The following is a 27,957-nucleotide window of genomic DNA, read 5'->3' as shown; positions in this document are numbered from 1 at the left end:
ATGTGACTTGTGCAAGTTTCTTAACCTGTTTGCTAAACCCTGTTCTCCTCTCTACAAATCAGGATTAGCTATAGTAACCACCAACAGAGTTCTTGTGAGGATTCAACAAGGCAATCATTTAAACACTTAGCACAGTAGCAGGCAAATGCTCAATAAACCTTGGCCCTTATTAAGTGCTCAAGACACGCCAGTTCTTCAAAGTTTCCTCATTCATATTTTAAAATTCAAGGTCACAGTCAGGGCTCATAATCCTCCCCTACTTCAAGGAGCCAGAGCCCTAGAATGGCGTTTTCTGGCTCCCATGCTGCATGCATTTGCTCCAGCTTTTTCCTCTGCCCCAACACCTTCCAACCAAATCAAATCCAACGGCTGAACTCCTCTACATCCTTTGGAACAACTCAATGTCACTTTGGGCATCAAACCTTCTCCAACTCCACCTCGAACTTCAGTTGCTCGCCCCCTACATTACGCTCTCACGTGGGGTGACGAGTTATCTATTTACACCGGCTCCCCTTCTAGATGGAAACTGCCTCATCCTTCCTGAATCCCTCCCCCAATGCTTAATGCAGTCGATAAGCCTTTGCTGACTGAAGAAAACAGACCTCGGGAAGACAAAGGCCAGATCAGCTGTGGCTGGTAGCAGAGCATGGGCAACCCTGGGCAGGCACTAGAGTGGTGACCACCACAAATCCTGTGTTCAGGACATAAACTCTCAGATGCAAGGGGCCTCTGTGGCCACATCAGCAGGACCTTTAACCTGCCAGAAAGCAGAGGGGTTTGCGGGGAGGGGCTCCAAGGATGGGAACTTGCTTCTCACCCAGCAGGGCGGCAGACAGCACACACCTCAGACGGCCACTGAGGACTCCCCATCCCAGCCAAGGGTCCCAGGGAATGTAAAGGGGGGCAAGGGCCCCACCTAAAGAGACACAAACTTGGGGTCTACACAGGGTTCCTATTCAATTGTGCTGAAGAGGGAAAGGGATGTTCATCGACCCACACAAATTCACCATTTTAAAAGCGTGCTGATAGTTAAAAGCAGAAAGAAAAGGTACAGATGGAAACACACCACAATTTTAACAGGGATTTAGATCTTTGATGAGACTGTAGATGATGTTTTAACTCCTCTTGCTTGTCTGCATTTTCTAATCATGCTACTTGTAACGTGTTCTAGGGGGAAATGAAAGTGAGGAAGGAAAGCACACGCCAACCTGGAAAAAACACAAAGCGGGATCAGCAGCCGACCCTGCCCGCAGGCAGCTGCCACGGCGGAGGAGGGGACTGGAGCAGGAACCGGAGCGCAGACAGACGGCCTCCTGCCTCCTGCGGGAGGGACCGCTCCATCCAGGCAGAGTGGAGGAGGTAGGCAGGGAGCCAGGCCCTGGAGAGGACCGGCTGTGGGTGGAGAATTTCTGCGGTTATGCAGTGAATTTTTTAAGTCCCTGTGCAAGAATTCAAGAGGAAGTTCCACGTGCCCCCCCCCACACCTTTTGCTATTTCAAAGTTAAACGGACCTGTGCCTTCATCCACAGCAGTGTGCTAGAGACAGAATTCAGTGCGATTATGAGATTATGCACGAGAAAGTGCTTAGCAAGTTAACATGTGTTCAGTCCTGGATCAGTGTGGGGTCATGTTACTGGTACTGGGGAGGCTGCACAAACACCCCCCTGCCCCACCCCATAATAATACTGACTATCCAGCAAGTATGGAACCAGAGTTAGAGATTGCACCTATATCCCATTTGGGAAGGATGTTCGCCATCCACCCCACCCCCACCCCAGCCCTCCTTCTAAAACAAGGTATTTTTATTTTACTTTTTATATTTTTTTCCTTATTAATTTTAGATAGAGAGAAAGGGAGAAGGAGAGAGAGATAGAGACATCGATGAGCGAGAACATCGACTGGCCGCCTCCTGCATGCCCCCCACTGGGGATTTGGTCCACAACCTGGGCATGTGCCCTGACCAGGAATCGAACCAGTGACCTCTTGGTGCATGGGTCAATGCTCAATCACTGAGCCACATGGGCCGGGCAAAAACAAGGTATTTTTAAAAGTACACGAACTCATGAGCCACGTAGGTAGCCAAAGCTCCCTCCCCATGGTCTCACTCAGCATCTGGGAGAGGGCAGAAGTGGAGTAAGCTACCTCAAGCCAACCTGCCCACAGGAACAGGAAAAAGCAAGCCACCCAGAAACCTGGGATAAGGAAAGGTGCCCATGGCAGCCAGAACCTTGGGAGAGGGCAGAAATGAGGAGCTGCCTTTTCCTATTTCCTGGGGTGCCTCACATGGTCCCCATTTCCTCCCACAACTGAGATGAAGCTACCCCTTGCCCTCCAAGCTAAACTCTGATATGCTTCCACCCTCCCCCTCCCCCATACCCGCCACTGACTCCACCTGCAAACTGCTCTGGCACTCTGCCCCTTGTCCTGGCCTGGCCCTCAGCGCAGGGCACCAGACTATTGCAACAGTGTGACCGAGTCCCTCCTCCAGCCCAGCCTCCACTGCTGGGGCCAAAATGGGCTGCCTAAAGCTCAGGTGTGATATTCTCAACCCCCAGCAGAGAGATGGCCAGCACCCCCCCCCCCCAACTGCCTACAGCAGTTTTTAGCTGCCCTCTGTTCTCACTGTTCTAGAGCCAGTGTTTCTCAAAGACTGTGAAGGGACCACCTTCATCGGATTCACCCAGGGTACTTGTACAAGTCCAGCTTTCTAAACTATCAAATCAGAAATTCTGGGAATTTTAACCAGAGGAAAAGCTCCCAGGTGAACTTCGTGTACACTGACACTAGGGAACCACTTTGCTAGTTTCCCTTTGTTTGGAGAACTATGTCCCAGTTGCAACTGCCAGGAACACACATACCAGCCCCCCTGCCATGATCCTGTGTTAGGACTAGGGGGCAGACTGCCTTCCCACCGCCGACCCTTGCTCCCCTCCCAAGTCTAGACAATCGGCTTCCCAAAGTAGCCCAAGCCCATTCCAACCCTTCATTGAGTAACTAAAGGTAAGTCAATTTATATTCAAAGGCCTCAGTTTCCCATCTACACAATGGGCGGGATATGTACTGTTTAGGGTCCCTTTCAACTCCAACATAGGCATACGATCTTTACATTGTATCATGTATGTTTTGTCCTACCCGAAGTTCCAGTCCTAAAATCCTAAGAACCTGCATTTTTCTGTTTGGGGCCCTCTTTTCTCATCTAAAATGAAACTTTTAAAAACCATCTCTCATACTACATCCGACTTCCAATTTCCACTCAAGGATAACCGAGCAATGTTTCACCTTCCTGACAATTTCTTTTCTTTTTTCGTTAATATTCATTACCAGAAATTTTCCCAAACCCTTTCCACAGGCCAGAGAGAGGGCGTGAGATGTAAGATTACAATTTACCAGCAACCCTTCAGCACCCTGATGTTGATGGAGGCTGTTTATATCCTTCTTGTCATGTAATCCTCCCAACATCCCCATTGTAAAGGCCAGAAAATCAAGGCTCAGAGAACTTAAGTTGCCCAAGGCTGCCCAGGCAGCTTGCAAGCTCAACCATGGCTCTGCTAATCCTGAAACTCTCCATGTTTGCACTGCGCCACGATGAATCACGGTGGAGTTCCTATGTTCCTGACAATGGAAGCAACTGCACCAGACGCATTACAGGCCGACAAAGCCGTGCCCTCCAAAGCATAGTGGGAAAGGCAGAGTGGGCGTGCTAACCAGCCAGCCACACATCCGAACAGCTTTCCACACAGAGCTGCTGGAAGACTGTGCACGCAGGGGAGGGGAGAGACGGGGCTGAGCAACAGCCGCACGAGCAAAAGCGATGCCAGGGATTTAGTCAACAGAGAGCTAATATGAGTCAACAGTGGGTGCCGCTGCCAAGCACACGAATGGGATCTTCAGCTGCATTAATAGAAGGAAAGTGTCTACGGCAGGCCGAGGGAGTCCTGCCCCGCTGACCAGACCACACCTGAGGGCTGGACTAACCAAACAGAGGTACCTTCTAAGGCAAGACCAGGCCTTCTGAAGAGGAATGGCTCAGAGTGGCACTCTGGGTGGTAAGGTGGGCCAAGGATTCCCTTGGAAACTGGTCTGTAAAGTCAACCCATGTTAGACTGCATGTTACAGATGGATTTTTTTTTAAGGTCCTTTAATTCACATTTTATCAAGAACTGAGAAACCACCAACTATCCACGGCAAAGGTTACGGACACACAGGGGTGCTAGGGGAAGCAGCTCACCACCAGACAAGGGGACTCCAGGCCCTGTCAGAAGAGGGTGGCTGGAGAAAACAATTACAGTTGCTTCTTCCCTTTTTGACATAACAACTGGGCTGTGGCCAAGAAGTTAACTTGACACACTAGGTATTCTAAAAATGCACAAGGGACATTGGATTTGAGATCCTATCATAAGTGTCAAAGTCTCCAGGAAGTCCTCCCAATTCCCCCAGGCCGTCCATCGCCAGTACCCTGTCTGGGTGAGCCTGTCATATCCCCTAGTATCACTTAGAACAAAAAGATGTGTTTCCCAAAGGCCCCCAAGGCGACCTCTCATGCACCTTTCTGTCCACAGCACTGAGCTTGGCACACTGGAGACACCCAACACATGTTGACCGAACTGAAAACTGAGGTGTCCTGGCACAGTCACACCTGTATTCGAGGATATTTTAGAACACAAGTGTCTTGACCAGGGCTACAAAAATGGCTTATGCCAATGCATAACCACTTTTAGTATGCTTAACAAAGACCTTCCTGAAACTAACCCCACCAGAGGGTTTTAATTACAAAGGAGCCATAGTTAGCTTGGCAAGTGCCTGTGGCAGTGGCCGGAGACAGAAAATCCAGCTTAGGGGTAGGGCAGTCAGAGGTAAATCCGCTCTGTGCGCCAGGCAGCCAGGCAGCACCACAGCCCAGGAAGCAGAAAAATCCAGGGATGCAGAAGAGAAGAATAATGACATGTGGGGCCAAACACCAAAAAGGGAGCCTAGCCTTGGCCGGTTTGGCTCAACGGTTGGAGCATCGGCCTGCGGACCAGAGAGTCCCAGGTTCGGTTCCGCTAAGGGCATGTACCTCGGTTTCAGTTTGTCTCCGGCCCCAGCTGGGGTCGTGTGGGTGGCAACCAGTCGATGTGTCTCTCTCGCATCGATGTTTCTCTCTCTCTCTTCCTCCCTCTCTCTGTCCAGCTCTAGCTGAAGATAAATGAAAAAATGTCCTCGGGTGAGGATTTAAAAAAAAAAAAAAAAAAAAAGGGAGCCTGGTGAAAAAGCTCTGAGGAAGGCGCACCTGTGCTACAAGTTCAAGGGCAGCTGGCTGCCTGGCGCTAACCATGTAACTCCAAGAATCAATTACAAGAACTAAAACTCTGATCTGGGAGACTAGCATACTAGCATAAGGGATTGTGGTGCAGCTCTAATACATAATAAATCTTTAAATCAGTGAACCACGCTCACTGGTGATTTTTCTTCATCTTTCCTCCCCAAGGGCTCACATGACATTAGCCAGCATTTGCTTTTTATTTACTTTTGGACAGAGACTGTGTGTATAAATAAAATTTGGGTTTCACAAAAATCACATCTTAAAGCCTTCAAATTATCTGCCATCATAAGAAAACCTGGTGAATTATTCTGTCAAATAGCCTTTTATAAAGTGAAGAAAACTTTCAAGATGCAAATAACCCCCACCCCACCCCCACCCCAAGGGCTCCACCAGCTGTAGTAAGTCAGCATTCCTGCCCCAACCTGTTCAGGTCTATTCACTCCGCATGCACTTTACTCAGTTTGCATTTTTCACCCCAGTAACACCACTTAAGCCTGTCGCACAAACCTGACAGAAGCAAATACATTTTATAAACAAACCATCCCCAGGGAAGTTCCCAAGGAGAGCATTTCTCTCCCAGATCAGAGATGCAGAATACGCCACATCCTCTCCACACACAAGCTGTCCACTCCAGAGGCAGGCTGCTCTCCGCTCCACAACTCCGGCTCTCGGGCCTCCTCTCCCAGCTAAATAAAAACTAGAGAGCCTCAATCTTGGGCGCAGCAACATTTTAATGCTATTTTAGACAACAGCTCTAAAGCACTGGAATGTTGGCTCCTTTTCTATGAATAAACACACACACACACACACACACACACACACACCCCAAAAGGGTATTATCATAACAAAATGATATCCTATGGAGAGCACTAGGAGCCATAAAAAAGAAAATTGCCATAAATTGAAACTGTCTTAAAATTAAACCTACACAGGGACGCATTAAACCCCAGGCCAGGCAGGCTCTGATTTTCCCATCTAAAACCTTTACATGTTTCTAGCTCTCCTTAAGTCCAATCAATTTCTCCCACCGCGCAAGGCCTAAATGTGTTTTGGAAGTCCGGGAATGTTATTTTCCCCCCTTGAAACCTTCGAGATGATCTGTAACATTCATCTAAAGCTCAGTCACTGCTGTGTCCTCAGTCACACCCAAAGATTCCCAAAGGCGCCGTCTGCCGCAGCGCCCATGCACAGTAGGCGCCCCATTAATGTGCAGATTTGATTTGATCAGATCTGGCCCCTCGGCTAGAAAGAAGCGTTGGTAGCTGGGCGCCCTGGCAGGGACAGCAGCGCCGGCCTAGCTCTCTTCTGGAGGGAGGCGGGGTGCAACCACCTGTGGGCGGGTGGCCGGGGACTCGGGCCCGCGCGCCGCCGCCACCCCCGGGTGCCTCGGATGCGTTACACACGTAGACCCGGGTGAAGTCTGGTGCGCCAGCCCCCGTGGGTGCCCCGGGGCTGATTCCCAGCGCCCCAGCAAGGGCTCTGCGAGCTCAAAGTTGGCCCGGTCCAAGAGAGTCTATTCTAGAGTTAGCTCCCAAGTCGCCCAACCCTCTGGGAGAATGCGAGCCTGCGGGGGCCCTTTGGGATGGCGGGGTGGGGTGGGGTAGGGTGGGGTGGGACACCGAGGGGGAATCAGGAGAGCAGAAATGGTCCCCTGACTCCCTCCCAAACTTGGGCACCTGCCGGGCAGCAAACGCGAGGCTTCTCCTCCCTGCCTTCTCACCAAGGCCTGGTGACGACTTTAGGGGTGGGGGCAAGTGGGCCACGCCAGGGCAGCCCCGCATTGCTTTGACATTTTCTAACCAATAATCCAGCACCAAGAAGACCCGGGCTGGAATCTGGGGGGCGACGGGGAACACCTGTCACCCGCGCCAGGGGGCGGGGACTGGGGGAGTGGGTACGCTGGGGAGGGGTGAGGCCCAAAGGACGAGGTGGGAGGCAGAGACGGTGCAACCCGGCAACGCAAGGTGCCAGGGATGGGGCCCCGTAAGACTGGGACGAGGTGGCTCGAGAAAGAACCAGGGTTGAGGAATACTCTCGGAAGAAGGGGGAGGGGATCCCTGGAAAGGTGCAAGGGGAGCGCCGGAGAGGGAACCTTAGGAGGAGGGGGGCTGCCCCAAGGGGCGCGGGGTGCCAGTGCTGCGGCTACCCCGTCCCGTCACTCACCGGCAGGTCCACGCTCACTTCGGTCCCGTCCAGCAGGAAGACGCGGCAGTAGAGAGTGGCCTTGGCAGCGCCGGCGGCGGAGATGTGCACGGCCGCGCCGCCCGTGAGCAGGGGTCCCCCGCCGGCCGGGAACACGCTGCCCCCGGGAGCGGCGGGCAGCGGCGAGGAGGCGGCGGCGGCCGGGCCCCCCCGCAGCCCCCCGTCGCGCTCGTCCCCCAGCCCGGCGGCCCCGCGCCCTGCCGCGCCCCGCGCGTAGAGCTGCATGGAGCGGCGGCCAAAGGTCCGGCGTAGGAACCGCAGCATCCTGGCTGGGGGCGCCCCCTGCCTCCGCCCCTTGCGCCGCCGCCGCCGCTGCGCCGCCGCCCGGGAGCACCCCGCGACGCCGTCAGTGCCCGCGGCCGCCCGCGCCGCCTCCCGCGGGCTGCGGCCCGGGGCTCGCTCCCGCTGAGGCCGAGGCCGAGGCCGCGCTCCGACTGCCTGCGGGGCGCGCGGGCCGGGCCAGCGCCGGTCGCGAGTGGCCGCAGGCGGGAGGGCGCGCTCCGGGCGGCCCCGGAGCCGTCCCGCCGCTGTCGCCGCGCGCAATCCCGGGCCGGTGGCCTGCGCTTCCAGCTGCAGGGCCGCTCCGGACGCCAGCCGCGGGGGTCCCGGGCTGCGGGGGGCGTGAGGGCGGGCTGCGGGCTGCTCCCGCGCTGCGCGTCGGCCGAGGGCCAGCCGGAGCAGGGCGCCTGCGTGCTCCCGGCGCGCTCACTCCCCCTCGCCCTGCCGCGCCGGGGGCCGGAGGAGGCCCAGCTGAGCGCCCGCTCCCCAGGCGCCTTTTCCTGCGCCCGCAGCCCCCGCCTCCCACCTGGGAGGCTGCACCTCCAGCTACCACCACCGCCGCCGGGACTGCAGCACGCCCTCCTCCCTCGGGGCTGCGCCCGGTAATTGCAAACCGGGTCTCTGCTGCCCCCTGCCGGCCCCAGCGCCCCCTGCTGCTGTAGGTGTGCTCACGTGTGTACACGTAGGTGAGCACACACGTGTTTCCGGCGCCCCGAGCCCTGGAGACGCCTGAGAGTCTCCCCTTGCACGGTTAGGAAAACAGGGCTGTATGCCCTCTGGGGGACCCTTGCCCCGGAGGCCTGAGAGAGAACAGCATTAACAGAAAGCCATCCTGGGCCCTCAGTTTCCCCTTCTAGAAAAAGAGAGGAGTGGGCAGGTAATCTACAAGATCCCCACTACTTAAATTCTGCCAGTTGAAGATCCAAGAGCTGTTAGGGCCCTTTCAGCCATTCCAGTCCAAAGGGCTCATTCCTAATAAGGAAACTGAGGTGGGGCGGGGAGGAGGAGTACTTTTGCTACCTGCTACACGGAAAACTTTCCTCAAGGAACTTGCTTCCAGTATTGACGCAGAGGCTTGCATAAATAGCCACAGCCAGGAAGGCTAGAGAAAGCGGAACACGTTACTGGGAAGCAGAGTAGACCAGAGGCTTGAGAAAGAACAGTATAGGACAGGCTGGGAATATCGGAGGTGGAAGCAGTGTTGATAAACAGTGCCCCTCAGGTGTACACGTGCAAGGCCTGCACGGGGAGAAGTGGGTTGTCCAGTTGCTGGAAGCCATGTAGAAGAGGAGGAGGCTGAAAGGAGGTCAGGCCTCTTGAGATGAAAAACACTACCTTTTTTGTGCCTGACATTGTGCTACACCCTTTCCATTCATCATCTCCCTTAATCCTCAGGACAGCCTGGTTCAATAGAAGATTTTATCCCCATCGGACAAAGGAGGAAATTGAAGCTCAGAGTTTAGAAGCCTTGCTCCAGATTTCATGGATAATAGGGACTCATGTGCAGGGCTTCAAAGCTGTTGCTCCTAACTACAGGCTGAGGCATGTGGCATGATTGACAAGGTGAAGTTTTCTGAGAGGCCTGGACAGGGGCAGTGGCTACAGCAAAAGGAATAGAGAAAGAGGGAGGGATGAATTCTAGAGTACACCCCCTCTCCCACCAGACAAAGATATTTATTGAGAAGGATCAGGCACTCTTTTAGGTGATTTCATGGATGATGTTTTCATTAATCCTCACTCTAACCCTTCCAGGTAGTTCTATTTATCGCCGTTGATTTAGGTGTGGTTTGGGGCTTAGGGAAGTAATATCCTTGCCCAAGGTCTCAGAGCTCCTGAATGGCACAGCCAGTATCCTCACTTGTTGCTTAGTGTTCCCTTTATTACTCTACAGGAGTCTAATGTGAGACTGTTAACTCGGAGGGGGGCATCTGCAATCAGCCCTCAGACACCCACTCTGCTCTCCTGCCCCCAAGACCTGACATAGTAGAATACCATCTGCAAATTGGTGTTCAGAGGTAGCCCCATATGCTTCCTGGGTCTAAGGATAGCCCATTTTTTACTACGTAGCCCAGGAGTGCTATGGTAGAGTGAATAATGAGCCCCCCCCCCCCAAGATGTCCACATCCCAATCCCCAGAACTTTATATAGCAAAAGGAATTTGGCAGATGTAATTAAATTAAGGAGTTTGAGGTAGGGAGCTTATCCTGCATTATCTGGGTGGGCCCAGTGTAATCATAAAAAAGGGAGGCAGGAGGGTCAGAGTCAGAGGTGATGTAACAATGGCAGTTGAAGTCAGAGTGATAAACTGCTCCTAGAAGCTGGGAAAGGTAAGGAACAGATTTTCCCCTAGACATTCCAGAAGGAACACAGCCTAAGGACATAACTTCTTCTCAGTCATTATTGTATCTTCACCCAGCGCCTAGCATGCTGTGTGGTAAGTCAACATTCAATAAATGCGTGATGAATGAATGCAGGGTCTCATTTCACTGTGCTAACGGCCCTGTGGGGTAAGGATTGTTGTTGCCTTTTAGAGATGGGGAAAATGAAGATTGGAGTGGAGGCTGTACTCATACTCATGTCTCCTTGACACCAGATCCCGTGAGCTCTGGACAGTATCACGCCATCAAGAATCACCTGGGCGCCCTGGCCAGTTTGGTTCAGCGGTTAGAGCATTGGCCTGCGGTCTGGAGAAACCCGGGTTTGGTTCCCGCTAAGGGCACGTACCTCGGTTGCAGTTTGTACCTGGCCCTGGTTGGGTTGTGTGGGTGGCAACCACTCGATGTGTCCCTTTCACATTACTGTTTCTCTCTCTCTCTCTCTCTCCCTCCCACTCTATCTGAACAAAATATCGAAAAATGTCCTCGGGTGAGGATAAAAAAAAAAAAAGAATCACCTGGGGACTCCAGATTGCTTTATGTAAAGTTGTTTTGTATTTTTTTTATTCCTCACCTGAGGATATTTTTCTACTTATTATCAGATAGAGTGAGAGAGAGAGAGAGAGACAGAGAGAAACATCGATGTGATAGAGCCACATCAAATGGTTGCCAACTACATGACCCCACCAGCACAGGGACACACCACAACTGAGGTACGTGCCCCTGTCTGGAATCGAACCCACGACTCATTGCTCCGCAGGTTGATGCTCTAACCGCTGAGCCAAACCGGCCAGGGCTCCAGATTGCTTTAGTTGTACCAGTACCACCTCTGTTTCATACACTGTCACCTACCTGATTTCATTTCATCCTCATCACAACAGTGATCTAAGCACCATTTTCTCCACCACACTGAGGAGAAGCAGAGGCTTGGCCTTCCTATTTTTTTTTAATCCTCACCTAGGACATTTTTGCATTTATCTTCAGGTAGAATGGAAGGGAGAGAGGGAGGAAGAGAGAGAGAGAAACATCGATGCGAGACACATCAACTGGTTGCCACCCACACAACCCCAACTAGGGCCGGGGACAAACTGCAACTGAGACACATGCCTTTAGCGGGAACCGAACCCAGGTCTCTCTGGTCCACGGGCCGACACTCCAACCGCTGAGCCAAATCATCCAGGGCTTGGCCTTCCTTTGATTACATTTCATATCACCCAGATTCCAATCTCAGAATTTCAGATTTGACTGAACAAGTTTGCATTTTGTCTGCTCACAGTGTTATGTATTTTCACTTTTGCCTTTTTGACTTAAAAACCCCTAACTCTGTTATCTGAGCTCTATAAACAGCCCTTCAAAAATTGTCATTGCCATTTCTCAGACCTCCCTGCTCAATGGCAGTGGGCCAGAAGGGCACACATACTTGTCAATAGATCACTCTTTTTTTTTTTTTTTTTTTTTTATCCTCACCCAAGGACATTTTTCCATTTTTTGTTCAGGTAGAGTGGGAGGGAGAGAGAGGAACAGAGAGAGAGAGAAACATCGATGTGAAAGGAACACATCAAGTGGCTGCCACCCGCACAACCGACCAGGGCCGGGGACAAACTGCAACCGAGGCACGTGCCCTTAGCGGGAACCGAACCCGGGTCTCTCAGGACCGCAGGCCGACGCTCTAACCGCTGAACCAAACCGGCCAGGGCAATAGATCACTCTTTTATGGGCCTTTTGGTCCTCAAAGTAAGTCAGAACCCCTAGTATTGCACCTGTGTTTTTGTTTTGAACCATCCTGGGCTGAAGTTTTCACAAAACAGTCTACACTAAATTCCAGGTCCTCTCCTTGGTCAGAAATAGTAACTTGACTTCCTCAACTTCATGGGCAACATTTGGAATTTCATTCCTAAAGTTGCCATCTTGCCTGCTCCCTGCCACTTCAGTAGCCACCTCCTCAGTGCCCGAGAACTCCCATCATCCCTCCCATCACCGCTCCGGAGCTTCGAGTCATCAGCAGCCCTGGGAGAGAGTCCCGTATGCACTCCCTTCCTCCAGCCTAATGTCCTCGTACGTGTTAATTACACAGCCCTGGCGGTCTCCAAGGAGCTCCTTTCAGAAATGTGCCTTTTGTCCCTATCCTTTGTTTCCTGGCTCATTTCCTACACTCAATAAAAGTGTGCCCTCATTCCGACTCTTTTTCTCTTCCCATAGAACAAGATTACACTTTAATGTATGTTCCTATTTACTCCCTTGTGAATTGTTCTTTCCATAAACATGTATTGAGACCTTACTGTGTACCACAAAGCCTTCCCTACCCTTCCAATAAATCCAGGCTCTGGGGGCAGGCAACATGGGTGAAGGGGATCAACTGGATGGTGATGGGTGGTAATTAGATGTACAGTGATGATCATTATGTGGTATATACAGATATTGAATTAGAATGTACACCTGAAGTTATATAAATGCTGTATACAACTTTTATCACGATAGAAAAAAATGTCGACTTAACCCATCTGCTATTGCTTCACAGTAAGAATAACTGTCACTAGTTAAAGACTGTAATGATGTCTGCCAGCCTAGCATCCATTTTCCTTCTTTGGGTTCCTATGTAAAACTACTTCACCCCCATTCAGAAGCCTAGTGGTTGCCCAGGCTGGTGTGGCTCAGTTGGTTGAGTGTTGTCCTGTGCACCAGGAGATTGCTGGTCCCATGAGTCAAGGGCACGTGCCTGGGTTGTGGGCCAGATCCCTGGTAGGCGGTGTGCAGTAGGCAGCTGATTAATGTCTCACTCTTACATTGATGTTCCTCTCTCCCTCTCCTTTACTTTCCCTCTAAAAGTCAATAAACTATTCTTAAAAAAGAAAAAGCCTAGTGGTCTAGATGATGCAGACTCCACCACTGCTTCAGGTATGACTCATAATCAGCCTGAATTTTCCAGAGACCTGTAACTGGCTCAGGAAGGGGCAGTAACTCATGTCAGGCCAATGCAGGTCAGCCCTGGAATTCTCGCAGAAATGATTGGGAGCCAGCAGCGTTAAGCCTGGAGCTGCTTGCTGTGGGCCCACCTTGACACTACACGGAGAAAGCCAGAGGATGACAGCAACGCCAAGAGAAGCAGAGCCAGAGTTAGAGAGACATACATTTCTGATAATAATTTCATTTTGACTACCTTGATCCAGCTGTGCCTGAAGCTACATCCTGGAATTTACAAATTAAGGAGTGAATCAGTTTAGAATGGAGATTTTTCCAGGCCTCTTTCCTGAGCACAGGGCGTCGTTTTGAATGGCACTCACTTTATTCGTGGTTTTTTTTTTTATTATTTTTTATTTTTTCTTTTTATTAGTTTTTAGAGAGAGGAAGGGAGAGAGAGAGAGAAACATTGATGAGCGAGAACATCGATGAGAGAGAACGATTGGTCACCTCCTGCATGCCCCCACTGGGGATTTGGCCCACAACCTGAGCATGTGCCCTGACCAGCAATCAAACCAGTGACCTCTTGATGCATGGGTCGATGCCCATCCAGTGAGCCACACCAGCCAGGCTTATTCATAGTTTAAAGGACTCATCTTTAAGCGAACAATTGGCAAAGCAGTGCTCATCACTGAATTGTACAGAAATAAAAGAGTTAATAAGTCATCTGAACTTTTAGATTCAGAAGTGGCAATAATGGAAGGACTTTCTAGTGACTACAACTGAGTCCCAAATTTATATTTTTAGCCAATCTTTTCCCCTGCTCTAGATCATATTTCTGATGTCCTCCTCTAAGTCTAATCCCTAGATCTCCATTCCCAACATCTACTCTCCAGCCCTCTGCCTAGACTCAAGAGATCAGTATCTGGCCTTGGCCAGTGTGGCTCAGTTGGTTGGAGCATCGTCCCATACACCAAAAATCTGCGGGTTTGATTCCCAGTCAGGGCACCTACCTAGATTGTGGGTTCTGTCCCCTGTAGGGGTGCATACAAGAGGCAACCAATTGATGCTTTTCTCTCTCACTCTCTCTCTTCCTCTTCCTCCAAGAAAACAAAGAGAGAGAGATCAATATCTAGAAACAGGAGTGTTCCACACTTTCCTGATGCCAGCCTTCACATGGTTTCCTATCTGAGGACTTATTTCTTCCCTGAAGGATGTACATCCAGCTTTGGAGAAACACACGTGACACTGATGTGATCGCATCATTTATATTGGAGATAGCACAGACAGTGGAAGGGGACATTTGTTTTTGTTAATCCTCCCCCAAGGATATTTTCCCATTGATTTTTAGATAGAGTGAGAGGGAGGAAGAGAGAGAGAGAAACATCGATGTGAGAGAGACACATCAACTGGTTGCCTCCCACACAACCCCAACCAGGGCCAGGGATCAAACTTGCAACTCAGGTATGTGCCCTAGATGGAGAATTGAACCTGTGACCCTTTGGTCCAAAGGCTGATGCTCTAACCGCTGAGCCAAGGTAGGATGGAAGGGGACATTTTTGTAGTGCCTGGCCATCCTGCTGTCTCCCTGCCTCCTCTCTGATATCACCCCCTTACCAGACATTACTAATGAGCCTACCTGTCTCTTACTCTTTCTTAGCCAACTGCTTACCTTTTACTTTTTCTATCCACTGATCTAAATCAGTGCTGTCCAGTGGAACTTTCTTCAGTGATGGAAACACTCTATATCTGTGCAGTCTAATATAGAAGCCCCCAGCCACATGTCATTATTGACCACTTACAAGGTGACTAGTGCAACTAAAAGACTAAATATTTCATTTTAATGTTAGTAGTTACCTATGCTTAGTGGTCACCATATTGGACAATGCAGGACTAGACATCACCCCCATTATCTACAGCTGGGTAGTCTCCTAGTCTCTGCTCCACACCTGTTGGGTAGGTCTAGTTCCAAGTAGTAGCCCCTTTTGCTCTGTCCCAAACTGCCAACATTAACTTCTCCATGCACAGTCAAGTCACAAGGTATGACAGCTCTGATCCTATCAGAGTTGGTCAACACCAAGGTAAATTGTTCTTTTGGGTGAAGCCCTTAACAGCTGGGCTGCGGGGGGGGGGTGGAAGGTGCTTTTGAAAACCTGCCATAGCCCTGGCCGGTGTGGCTCAGCAGTTGGAGCGTCGGCCTGCGGTCCAGAGAGACCCGGGTTCGGTTCCCTCTAAGGGCACGTACCGTGGTTGCAGTTTGTCCCCGGCCCTGGTTGGGTCATGCAGGTGGCAGCCACTCGATGTGTCCCTTCACATTGATGTTTCTCTCGCTCTCACTCTCTCTTCCTCTCTCTCCCTCCCACTCTATCTGAACAAAAAAATGGAAAAAATGTCCTCAGGGGAGGATAAAAAAAAAAAAAGAAAACCTGCCATAACTCAGAACAGAAGCAGTATCCCAAAGTGAGGGTCCCATGACTCACCCGGGTTAACATCGCAAAACCAATGTAGAAGGACCACGGACACCAAAGGAACCCTCCCCGCCAACTCCTTCTCTGTTGCAGACTTCAAGTTCTAGTTCTAGCCAAGGAAAGTGAGAATTAGATGAAAGAGAAGGTAGTGGGAAGAGTCAGATGCACGCCATGAAGGTTTCGAGAGGAACGGGGTCTGCAAGGGGCCTCCAGGGTGGGCGAGCTGGGGAGGAGCTAGTGGCCACGGCAATCTCGCCGAGAACACAATGATTACATGGGGTTAAGAGAAAATGCAGGCAGAAGTGGAGATGGTAGGTCCAGACCACTCATTTTAAAAGCTTAGCATGCCCGGCCTGTGTGGCTCAGTGTTTGTGCGTCAACCCATGCACCAAGAGGTCCCCGGTTCGATTCCCAGTCAGGGCACATGCCCAGGTTGTGGGCTCGATCCTCAGTGGGGGGCATGCAGGAGGTAATCAATTGATGTTCTCCCTCATCAATGTTTCTCTCTCTCTCTCCCTCTCCCTTCCTCTCTGTCTAAAACCAATAAAGAAAAATAAAAAGCTTAGCATCAAAGGGAGGCAGTGAGTTATCAAAGAGCGCGGGATTTCTGCTGAATTCTGGTCTAAGACTCACTCTTCTCTGTAAAATGGGTGAGTACTACTAACCTCAAAGCTCTGTTAGGACATTAATGATATGACAGTGTAGGTAACTGATGCAAAAAAATAAAAAAGAGAGAGAGAGATAAAGAAACAAAGCTTTATAAACTGCAAAATCCTATAAAAGTCTAAGGCAGGGAGAAGGATGGAATAGGGCAGTAGCTGGAAGGGGCCAGAGGAACAAGGGAAGGTTTGGGGGACATGGGTCTTATTTTAATATTGGGGAGGCCAGTCCAAAGGCGGAGGATAAAAAAAGGAAGAAGCCTGTGGAGAGGGAGACCGAAGGGATGCGGGGTAGCAGGGACGAACACAGTATCTGCATGGGGAAGGAGTAAGGCGCACGCTGAAGCTGGAGGCAAGGCTGAGCCGGGAGAAGCTGGGTGCTTCTCAGAGGCACCTGCTCTTCATTCCCAAGGGAACAATAGAAAGGATAACACTGCTTTCTGCTGTGTGGAGGTTTCTGGTTTATGAAGCGCTGCCACAGACATGACCACATTTAATTACCCTGCATGACAACCCTGGCTGGGAGGTGTCTTACCCCAGGTTATAGCTGAAGAAACTGGGGCTCGGAGGAGTTGTGGGACCGGCCCAGGTGACTCGGCTGGTCAGCAGCAGCGCACACTAGGATGGGAACCCGTGGGTCCCACAGCTACTAGACGGGGCCTCCTTCCCTCCCTTGGTGCCCTCTCCAAACTGAAACCCGGCCCTTCCCTGCAGCCACGCCAGCTCCCGCCGCCCTGACTCACTGGGAGGGGCCCTGTTCTCTCCCCAGAGCCAGTTTCTGACCTTCCGGCTCCACCCTCTCTTTCATCCCTCATCTCCCTCTTCCCGGCCCCTTTCTCCCTTTTGATTAAGCTGTTGGAAATAAGGGCAGGGGTTTTAATGGTTTTAAGATGGGAGTCACTGGAGACCTGCTTTGCCCTGACTGTCCCCCTCTGCCTAGAGATTCCCAGGGGAACCGGGCACCAAGGGCACATGTCGGAGACACAAGCTGTGCTTTGTTTCCGTGGAGCCTGCCCAGCAGCCGGCTCTGCTGACGCTGGGATGGAGCCCGGCCGCCTGCAGGCCTCGGAGGCCCTTCCCTCTCCCTGAACTGCTTTGTCTGGGGATGTTTCTTCCTTCTGGTCAGTAGCTGACTGGAGGAGCAGAGGCAAGTGTACTTAGGTGTGGGTGAAAGCAAGAATCACATTCTTGTATGTCATTATTTTTAATGTTCAGTGACCCCACACACAAGTAAACTTGACCTAACTGGCGCCCTGGAATCTGACCAATCAGATTAGTGTTTCGTCTTAAGGTGGAGAGCTGAGAGAAGGGGCCAGGAGACTTTCCTGGTGTGGGCAGGGCCTTGCTCTCACAATTACAGCCGGCTAAGCTAGAAATTTCCAGAACCCCCTCCTCCCTCATCCCTTGCCATCTGTAACCCTCTAACCCCAACTTACTCACAGCCACGACTTTATCCCCTGGACCACTGCCTTAGCCTCCCCTGCGGTCTCTCCCTCTCCAATCCACCCCTTACCCAGCCCCCAGAGCAAAAGAAAATAGACCAAGTGGTTCTTCCATTTATTATCTTTCTGCAGGGCTGATGACAAGGACACTGGTAAAAAGGCCGGAGGTCCAGGAGTCTGGAAGGGTCCTGGGGTCAGCTATGTTTCACATCTACATAGCTGGCCCCAGGACCCTTCCACAAACTCCACATAAAGACTTTTAGCCAGCCGATAGGTGCTGGGGAGACTGAACACGTTTTAAACCAGAGCTCACCTTCTCTCTGGGAGGCCTTGTCTTTCAGTGGCTCCCTATTACCCACAGGGAAAAGGCCTTCTTAATCGGGGCCCCACCTGAGGCTGCAGCCTGGGCTGTGTCATTTCACACTGCCCCCCCATCTTGAATTCTAAATGATTGCCATTCTTCAGACACCCTAAGGCTCCCTGCAAGCCTTTATAAGCAAATGTATCTCCTTGGGTGTGTTTTCCATGTCTGCAAAGTCTTAGTCACCCTTCAGAACCCCCGGCTGGCCCCCTGGGTAAAGCCCTTTCTGACCCTCTCTAGACAGACCTGGCTGTTTTCCTTCTCTGGGCCCTTACCTCTGCCACATACAGTGGGCAGCCTCTCTGCTAAGAGCTATGAGTCCTTAACAGTTTGTAGATCATAGAAGCTTGGACCAGAGTGGGAAAAAATTGGGCAGAATTGAGAGGTTATCAGGAGGTAAACCCAGTGTGACATGGTGCCGGGTGGGCCGGGGGGCAGGGCAGCAGGTGTCAGGCTCCCTGGCCGCGGGCCCTCCCCCCCAGACTGAAGCTCCCTGAAGGTGGACGCCTGCCTGGTTTGGCTCTTCATCCCCTGCAGGACTGGCCGGGGTTCCTTCAGAACCAGGGCAGGGCTGCACCCGCTGGAAGGACAGTGCCCCTGGGTCCAGCGAGCCGCACCCGGGAGGACAGGGGCACAGAAAAGGCCAGGCCTGAGGAAGGGGGAGGGCACCTGCGGAGTGGTCCTGGGCGTGTGTTCCAGAACTTTCACCAGAAGTTATCTCAGTTGTTGGCTATCTGCCTCTGACCTGCTCCCCCACCGCTCCAGATGGGCCAGTGCCCACTGTATGCTAGAAAATGTGCAGTTCAGAAACTAATGGTGACACTTAACTCTCTACCCAGGCCCCACCCCCCAACCTTAGTTAAGTCACCCCTTCTCCCTGGGCCTTTGTGTCCTTGTGGTGCTGTCTCTCCTGCCTCACAACTGCTCTTTTACACACACACACTCCCACAATGGCTGGCACACATACATGTTCATATACACCCATGGTCACCAAGCGAGAGTGGGCCTGGGACAGTCCAGTTCGGAAGCATTGCTCGGAGGGCTGCGAGTCCTGACTGTGCCACTCACTTGCTGGGTGACCTTGGGCACAGAGTCTGAGCCCTGTCACCTCGTTCCTCATCTGTTAATAGGGCACAATAACAGTACTGACCTCACAGTCTGTTGTGAGAAAGAAACCACAGGAAGTATGTCAGCTATGTCTGATAAGTACTTAATAAATGTGGTTTCTTATTGTTAGCATTTCTGTTCATGTAATTATCAATAATTTCATATCCATTGAAAACAATCTAAACCTTCTGGGTTAGAGCCCGGCTGGCCTGGCAGGGGGCCCAGGGAGGCAGGGCCCGCGCTGTGGGCATGGCATTGGGCCCGCAGGCAGCAGCCAGAGCCTTTGGCCGGAGGGTTGTCAGGCACTGGGAGAGAGGAGACAAAAGAGAGGGAATTTGAGAAGAAAGAGAGACAGAGAGAGAAGAAGCCACCAGTGTGGACCGAGAACCAGCTCCCAGTGAACAGAAACCCTGCAAACCGGTCTGGGCAGTCCCCGAGCCAGGCCGGTCAGGTGTGGCGCGGCCTCCAGAGGGAGGGGACTGACTGTGGCCCGGCTGCCCTGGGGTGATGCCCAAGGCCTCCGCGCCGCCTCCTCCCATCCGAGCAGGGCAGGCCTCTCACCGCCCTGCTGGGTCTGAGAGAGAGGACTGCTTTAGGGAAAACTGGGGCACACACTGCTCAGGTCTGAGGAGCTGGGTTTCCAACTTCGCTGCAACAAAGCCGAGTAGGAAAGGACGTGTTTGCAGCGAATGGTGCCGGCCGATGGGGAAGGAAGGTGGACCCCGGCGTGAGACTACCAATGAAAAGTAACTCAAAATGGACCAAAGGCCGAAACATAAACGCAAAAACTATAAAACTCTGACAAAGGTACTTCCTGTATGGGGACCCACAAGATGGAGACCACCTCAGGGGCCCAGCCCACCGCCACAGTGATAAACCTAAGGTGGTCACTGCTAAGGAAACCTCACTTGTGTCAATCAGAGTGCCCCAACTCTGCTCTAGCTGGCTTAGCTTACCCTCACAAATAGGACCTGCTAGCCTTATAAGGAAATCCCAACTTTGACAGTGATCTCTTGGCTACGACACTAGAACACGGGCAGGAAAAGGGGGAAAAAAAATAGATAAATTGGACTTAATTCAATCAATATCAAAATGAGAAAGTTTTGTTTATCAAAGGACATTATCAAGAGAGAGAAAAGAAAACCCACAGAATGGGAGAAAATATTTGTGAATCACATGTCTGATAAGGGGTTAATATCCAGACATATAAAGGACACCTAAAATTCAACAACAATAACAACAGACCAATCCAATTCGAAAGTAGGCAAAGGATCTGAAAGGAATTTCTCCCAAGAAGATACACAAATTATAAGCGCACGGCAAGACACTCAACATCACTGATCATTAGGGAAATGCAAATCCAAACCATGAGGAGATAATACTTCACACCCTTTAGCATGGCTATTATAAAACAAAACAGAAGCAATACTGATGGGGATGTGGAAAATTTGGAACCCTTGTGCATTGCTGGTAGGGAATGGAAAACGGTGCAGATGCTGTGGAAACAGCTTGGCAATTTCTCAAGGTTAAACATAGAATTACCTTGTGATCCAACAATCCGCACTACTTCTATCCACCCCAAATAACTGAGAGCAAGGATTCAAACACATACTTTTATAATGTTTATAGCAACACCGCCCACACTAGCCAAGAGGTAGAAACATGCCAAATGTTCATCAACAAATGAATGGATAAACAAAATGCGGTCTATCCACACAATGGAATATTATTCAGCCATAAAAAGGATTGAAGTATTGCCCTGGCCGGTTTGGCTCAGCGGTTGGAGCTTTAGCCCGAGGGACCAAAGAGTCTCGAGTTCCGATTCCGATCAGGGGCACGTACCTCGGCTGTGGTTCGGTCCCCAGCCCTATTTGGGGTCCTGAGGGAGACAACAAATTGATGGGTCTCCCTTGCACTGATGTTTCTTTCTCTCTCTCTCTCTCCCTCCTACTCTATCTGAAGATGAATGGAAAAATATCCTCGGGTGAGGATTAAAAAAAATGAATGAAGTATGAATACATGCTACAACATGAATACATCTTGAAGGTGTTATGCTAAGTGAAATAAGTCAGACACAAAAGGACAAATAATTGTATGATTCCACTCATATGAGAGACCTAGAATAGGCAGAGGCTACCAGGGGTGGTGGGGAGGGAGGAATGGGAAATTCGTGTGTAATGGGTACAGAGTTTCAGTTTGAGATGATAAAAATTTCTGGAAATAGTAGTGGTGATGGTTGTGCAACATTCTGAATGTGCTTCATGCCACTAAACTGTGTACCTTGAAATGGTTAAATGGTAGATTTTTTGTTATGTATATTTTACCACAATTAAGAAAAAAGCCCTGCTCTACCACACACAGTATGCTTTGGGCAAGTCAGTGAAGTGCCTTGTGTATCTATAAAATGGGAATAATAATTGGGAGGGGTAAATGATGAGATAGTTGAAGTGCCTGGGGCCCAGCAGATGCTCAAATGCTATTTTCCCTTATTACCTCTTTTTGTCCCCAAAATAAAAATAACTATTTCTCCCTTTGATTATAAAACTAATACTTACTTATCGCGAAAACATTCTTCTCAGACAATATCTAATAAAGAGAGGCAAATATTTTTAAGAATAACATAATCCCACCATTCAAACAAAACCAGTTGTCATTTTATTTATTTATTTATTTTTTATCCTCACCCGAGGACATCCCTCCATTCTTTATTCAGACAGAGCGGGAGGGAGAGAGAGGAAGAGAGAGAGAGAAACATCGACGTGAAAGGGACACATTGAGTGTCTGCCACCTGCACGACCCAACCAGGGCTGGAGACAAACTGCAACCAAAGTACATGCCCTCAGCGGGAACTGAACCCGGGTCTCTCTGAACCACAGGCCGTCGCTCCAACCGCTGAGTCAAACCGGCCAGGGCCAGTTGTCATTTTTATATATCTTTTCAGACATTTTTCTCTATTTTCCCACATATATCTATTTTTCATATATAACTATGTTATAAGTTAACAGCATTCTGTAGGTAAAACAAAAAAGTATAATATAAACAGATTTTTAAATAAAATATAAAGCATAACATAGTGTAATAAACAAACACAATAGTCTGTCAATATATGCATAACCTAAAATTTTAAGCAAACAGACTGGTCTGTATGATTTGGAATTCTTGTTCTCAAAAATTTATATGCTGGTGGTGGGAACTGGAGTTGACAAACAATCAATAAAATATACATCTTTTTCTAAACAAAAATGGGATTATTTTGCACATGCCATGTTGTAGCTTTCCTCTTCACACCCCGAAAGAGCTTTTCAAGCCCTGCAGGTGTGGCTCAGTGATTGAGTGTTGACCCCTGCACTAAGAGGTCACCAGTTCGATTCCCAGTCAGGGCACATGCTCAGATTGTGGGCCAGATCCTCAGTGGGGGGCAGGCAGGAGGCGGCCAATCGATGTTCTCTCTCATCGATGTTTTTCTCTCTCTTTCTCCCTTTCCCTTCCTCTCTAAATTCAATAAAGAAAAAAAAAATTTTTTAAAAAGAGCTTTTCAACATCTTTATTGACTTTTCAGATACATTATTTAAAGCATTTCTTAAGAATGTGTTTTGTCGCTGTGTGTCGGTGTCTGGAATGGAGTCACTGTGGGATGCCATGTGTTTTCCCTGCTCCAACATACTGAATACTGTACGCTGAACACGTGCTGAGTTTATTGGGGGCATGGCCTCTGCCAGAGCAGGCTTCTCAAGGGACCTTCTCAGGATACCACTCCTGCAGTATGCTGCTGCAAACAAGGATTCCGTGGCAGGCAAACAGGTTTGGAAAAGGCATCTCCTACATTCTCCTCGTAGAGGTCCGCTGAGCGTTTATCTGTTGAAGGCTCTGAGAAGTCCTGCAGTTAAGACACTCGTTCAGTCTTGTTTAATGCAGCTTTCTTATTTTTACACCACCATGGAACACTGGGACTACACATCTGTCAGTTGTGGTATGTAAAACACTGCTGGAACACACTACAATAGAGATTGAACTAAGGCTGCTTTTCTGAGTGGTGGGGTATTTTTAGGATGCTTGCCACAGGAAATGGTATATTGTGTGTGTGTTGTTATTGCTGTTTTTTAATTTTTAAAAAATTGATTTGAGAGAGGAGAGAGAGAGAAACATATATGTGTCTCTACCAGGGTCGAACCTGCAACCTAGGTATGTGCCCTGATCACAACTGAACCCATGACCTTCGGTATATGGACAATGCTCCAACCAGCTGAGCCACACCAACCAGGGTTTATATTGTATTTTTTTTTAAATATAGGGGGACCCCTGGCCAGTTTGGCTCAGCAGTTAGAGCATCAGCCTGTGGACCAATGAGTTGTGGGTTCAATTCCGACCAAGGGCACGTACCTAGGTTGCAGATCATCCCCGGCCCTGGTCAAGGTCGTGCGGGAGGCAACCGGTTGGTGTGTCTCTCTCACATTGATGTTTCTCTCTCTCTCCTTCTCTCTCTCTCCTTCTCTCTCTCTGCCTCCCACTCTATCTGAAAATAAATAGAAAAATATCCTCAATTGAGGATTAATAAATAATAATAATAAAATGAAGTAAATATAGGGGGAGAAGGTTCAGTAGTAGGAGAAGGGGTGTTGAGAAGACATTACATTTAGAAACTCAGGAGAAAACACAAATAGTAAACACACCAATGGCAAACATTATCTCAGTGTTGATCTTAACTATAATAAAAGATAATGCAAATTAAAACAGACTTGAGGCCCTTTCAGACATTACTTTAAAGGGGGGAAGGGGTTAGGAGGGAAATGCCAAATGGTAATCCCAACGCTGGCAAGGTCGGGCGAAACTGATGTACTCAGTTAACCAACCACACTGTAGATTTACACAACCCACTGGAAGGCGATCTGTAGCAAGAACAACAGAGATAAGTATCTCTTTGACTAGTAATCCCACAACTGGCCATGTATCCTAAGGAAATATAAATAGAAAGCCTAACACTGAAGTACTATCAACAACAGCAAAACACCGGCTGTCTCCGATGCAAAAGTGTCAAATGGGAGGTGTGACTTGAGGTAGAAGTGTCCCATTGGAGGTGACTAAGCACCTATGGAGTGGAAACAATCGATATCAGTACGTTTGAATTGCCTGAGGAATTTAAAAAGCAGATTCTAAGCTCTACCCCATTTGTGCAAAACCAGGCTCTGGCCAGAGCTCCTGGGCCTCAGGGTGTATACTTGGCTCCTCCCCTCTCATCCCGCACCCACCATTTCTAGAGTCAGATTCTCTCTGCTTCCCCTTTAGAGTACGGAGAGAGGGGATCTGGTTGGAAAACATTCTTTTGTGCCAGGTTGTAGGCCCGCCTCGGAAATTGGCTGCTCTGTGGTCAGTGCTCAGCCCTAATCCAATCAGCCGTAGGTGGTGGAGCAGAATTGTACAAAACACAGTCCCCTGTGCCTACCTGCTTCTCTTCTCAGCAGGGTCTGTGCACGCGACACTTTGCCTGGGTTGCAGAGGCAAACATGAAAACATCCTGCGGATCAGTTGGGGGGAAAGCAGATCCCGTGATTCCAAATTCCCAGCTGATAAGAAATCAGGCTGAATCTCTGGATCGGGTCACAGCAGAAAAGCTCAGCAAACGAACCTCCTTTCTAGGCCAAGTGTTCTGAAAGAGAGAAAGAAATATTCCATAGATGTTTAATAAACAACCACTGAGACAATTAGCAAACCTAACCTCCAGGAGCATTGGTTTTTGGCCTCGCGTAAATTTCAGAAATGTCACTTTCCCTAATGTCAGGGTTTTTAAGTAGCACTTTCCCAAATGATTTGAGCAAATTAGCAGTTTGGAATATCACGCTCAGCTTCAGCCGTCCTTGCCAATCTCATCCTGCTCCGAGAAAGCAGGCTCACTCTTTTCAAAGCCGAGAATGTAACGCTGCTTCTTGCTGAATGTTGGCCACTGCAGGAAGGTGAGCTGAGGAGAGACCTCAGCAATGGAGCTGCCAGACAGAAGAACAAGCAGGAGCTGAATTTCCAGGGCAGCAAGAAGAAACAGGAGATGAGGACTGGAAGGGCCCTCCCTCCCTTAGCGTCCCAAGGTCAGCAAACTTCTTGCTGAGCTGTCTAATGTGGGAGCCACTAACCATGTGTGACTATTCGAATTTAAGTTGAGGCCCTGGCCAGGTAGCTCAGTTACCTTGGTCAGAACATCATCCTGATACACGAAGGTTTCGGGTTCTGATCCCCGGTCAGGGCACACACAAGAATCAACAAATGAGCCCTGGCCGGTTTGGGTCAGCAGTTAGAGCATCGGCCTGAGGACCAGAGAGACCTGGGTTTGGTTCCCGCTAAGGGCGTGTACCTTGGTTGCAGTTTGTCCCCGCCCCAGTTGGGGTCACGTGGGTGGCGACCACTCAATGTGTCCCTCTCACATTGATGTTTCTCTCTCTCTTCCCCCCTCTCTCCCTCCAGCTCTATCTGAAGATAAATACAAAAATGTCCTCAGGTGAGGATAAAAAAAAAAAAAAGAATCAACCAATGAATGCGTAAGTGGAACAACACATCGTTCTCTCCCTCTCTCTCTCCTTCTTCCTCTCTTTCTAAAAATCAATAAAAGTTAAAAAAAACTCTAAGTTAATTTCAAAAGAACAGAAATGAAATGCACAAAACGAAAGCTCAATGAAAAAATTCAGTTCCTCAGTGGCACTAGCCACATTCAAGTGCTCAGTAGCCATGTGTGTCTAGCAGCTGTGGTATTCGTGCAGACGGAGACCGTTTCCATTATTCCAGAAAGTTCTGTCGGGTAGATCTGTAGAGTAAGCCATGCCCCCTTCCTCCTACCTCTGGCCAAATATTGGTCACACCGTGCTCACCCTGTGGGGACAGATGTCACAAAGCCAGGAGGCAGCCAAAACCATGTACTAAAGGTCCTCTGAGCTGGGATGTCACCACTCGGAGTCTCCCTGAATGGAGGCTCCCAGGTTCTCGCTCGCTTTGCAGAGGGGGGGAGGGTTCATTGGTTCCCCCTTTCCCTTTTCTTCTAGAAAGGCGGCCATAGTAGTCATTTCAACGAGCTTGCGACTCATTTCTGTGTCCCTATGCAAGAGAGAGCCTTGAAAGAGGAGATTAAAAAAGGGGGCGGGGAGATTAGTCCAGGGTTCAAATGCCATTAAAGTTTGGGGAAAACATGAAAGGTTGTAGCTTAAAAATAAACCAAGCCAAACTTCCCAGTCCCACCAGGCCAGCTACCATCCAGTACCAGGCTGCCCTGGGAAGCCTTGGGGGTGGGGTCACATTCACACCCTCACCGGTGAGTGGCCACGCCCATCAGGAAAAGCCTCAGGGGCGTTGACCCTCACCCTCAAGTACACTGTTTGGAAGATTACAGGGACATGCTATGGGGGCGCCTGAACCCTCATTTCCAGCTGGATCTTTCCTTAGTCTAACCCCAGTTCTGGAGACAGGCCCAGCTGTTCACTGCAGAGGGCTCTGAGCATTGGTCTGGTGGATGCCGCAGATCCCTCCTGCTTGACATCCCCCAAGGGAGCTGCTCCCTCTTCTGCATTCCCAGCTACTCCTCCCAGCTTGCCGGAACCTCAGAACATGCTGAGCAGCCATGCGATTTGTCTGGAGCAAGCCCACTAGCCTCATTGCAAAACACACTGATGGTATCCACCCAGGTTCCCATCTGAAAGGTTTGACTTCTTTCCAAGAGAAGCCTTAATAGATTAATTAGATCTTTGCCTCTGGGGGAATTGGCAAATAAACAATGTTGCATTTATACCAACAATAGGTATAAAGAACTAGTAGTGATTTATCATCAAAATTAGCCAACCTGGGTTTAGCATGAGGGGCAATGGGGAGTTAAAGTGTGCAGGGCAGGGGAGGGAGGTGGGCATGTATGGAGGGAAATCTTCTGCGTCTCTGACCCCCAGCCCTGCAGATAAAATTCAGCAGAGTACAGATCTAAAGGCGTTTACACTTTGCCTCAATGCAAGCCCACATTTCTGGATCTTTCAGCAGCATAGTGCTACCCTGGATGACCAATTTTTTTTTTCTGAGTTACAGCCCTCTTCAGCATTTTAATACATTGAAAACATTTGCAAGATGCATTTGTTTTTGACATCTTGAGTTTCCAGAAATGTTTTTTTAACAGTGATTTTCAGGAATGTTTCCTAGAACTATGTGGAACACCAAACTTATCAGATGAATTTCCCTGTGATTGGAAAATAAATTTCCCAGTTTATTTTTTTTTAAATCCTCACCCGAGGATATTTTTCCATTTATCTTCAGACAGAGTATCAGGGAGAGAGGGAGGGAGAGAAAGAGAGAGAGAGAGAAAAACAAGCACGTGAAAGAGACACATTGACTGGTTGCCTCCTGCACAACCCCGACCAGGGCCAGGGGTGAACCACAACTGAAGTACGTGCCCTTGACCAGAATCAAACCCGCGACTCTTTGATCTGCAGGCCAATGCTCTAACCACTGAGCAAAACTGGTCAGTGCAAATTTTCCTGTTTCTAAATTAATTTTTGTTTCTGGTGATTAAAAAATAAAGATATACAGATGATAGGTAGGTAGGTAGATAGACAGACAGACAGATAGATAGACAGACAGACAGATAATAGATAGATATAGATTTAAAACTCAACCAGCAAGCAGTCCAACCAATATATGATTTAAACATCCCTTGACATGTAGTAATGAATATGAAAAATGCTCCTAAAGTTGATAGGAAATGAGTTTGCTAATGAGAAAGAAATCATATTACGGAGTCTTAAGTGCATTTTTCTCGGTGATCCCTGAGGAGCACCAGCAGGCTTCAAGGCCATTTCAACACAGCCTGATGACCTTTCCAGCCTCCTGGCTGCCCCTGCCTCTCCGCA

At 49.6% G+C, this 27,957-nt stretch overlaps 1 protein-coding gene across 3 annotated transcripts in view; it reads right to left on the bottom strand.

The window, feature by feature from the left end:
• Positions 1-8,364, bottom strand: part of EPB41L4B (erythrocyte membrane protein band 4.1 like 4B) — a 124,964-nt gene extending 116,600 nt beyond the window's left edge. For 2 of the 3 annotated variants that reach the window (XM_036261277.1, XM_036261276.1), the window contains exon 1: positions 7,466-8,364. In XM_036261277.1, the coding sequence (XP_036117170.1) occupies positions 7,466-7,768 (303 nt within the window). In that variant the 5' untranslated portion in view covers positions 7,769-8,364. The remainder of the gene's footprint in view (positions 1-7,465) is intronic. The other variant, XM_036261278.1, reaches the window with a different exon arrangement.
• Between the last annotated feature and the right edge of the window lie 19,593 nt (positions 8,365-27,957).

The sequence above is a fragment of the Molossus molossus genome, unplaced genomic scaffold, assembly GCF_014108415.1.
Source record: "Molossus molossus isolate mMolMol1 unplaced genomic scaffold, mMolMol1.p scaffold_m16_p_14, whole genome shotgun sequence".
Lineage (NCBI taxonomy): Eukaryota > Metazoa > Chordata > Mammalia > Chiroptera > Molossidae > Molossus > Molossus molossus.
The sequence above is the reverse complement of the archived record's forward strand: the minus strand, read 5'-3'. Positions and strand labels throughout refer to the sequence as shown.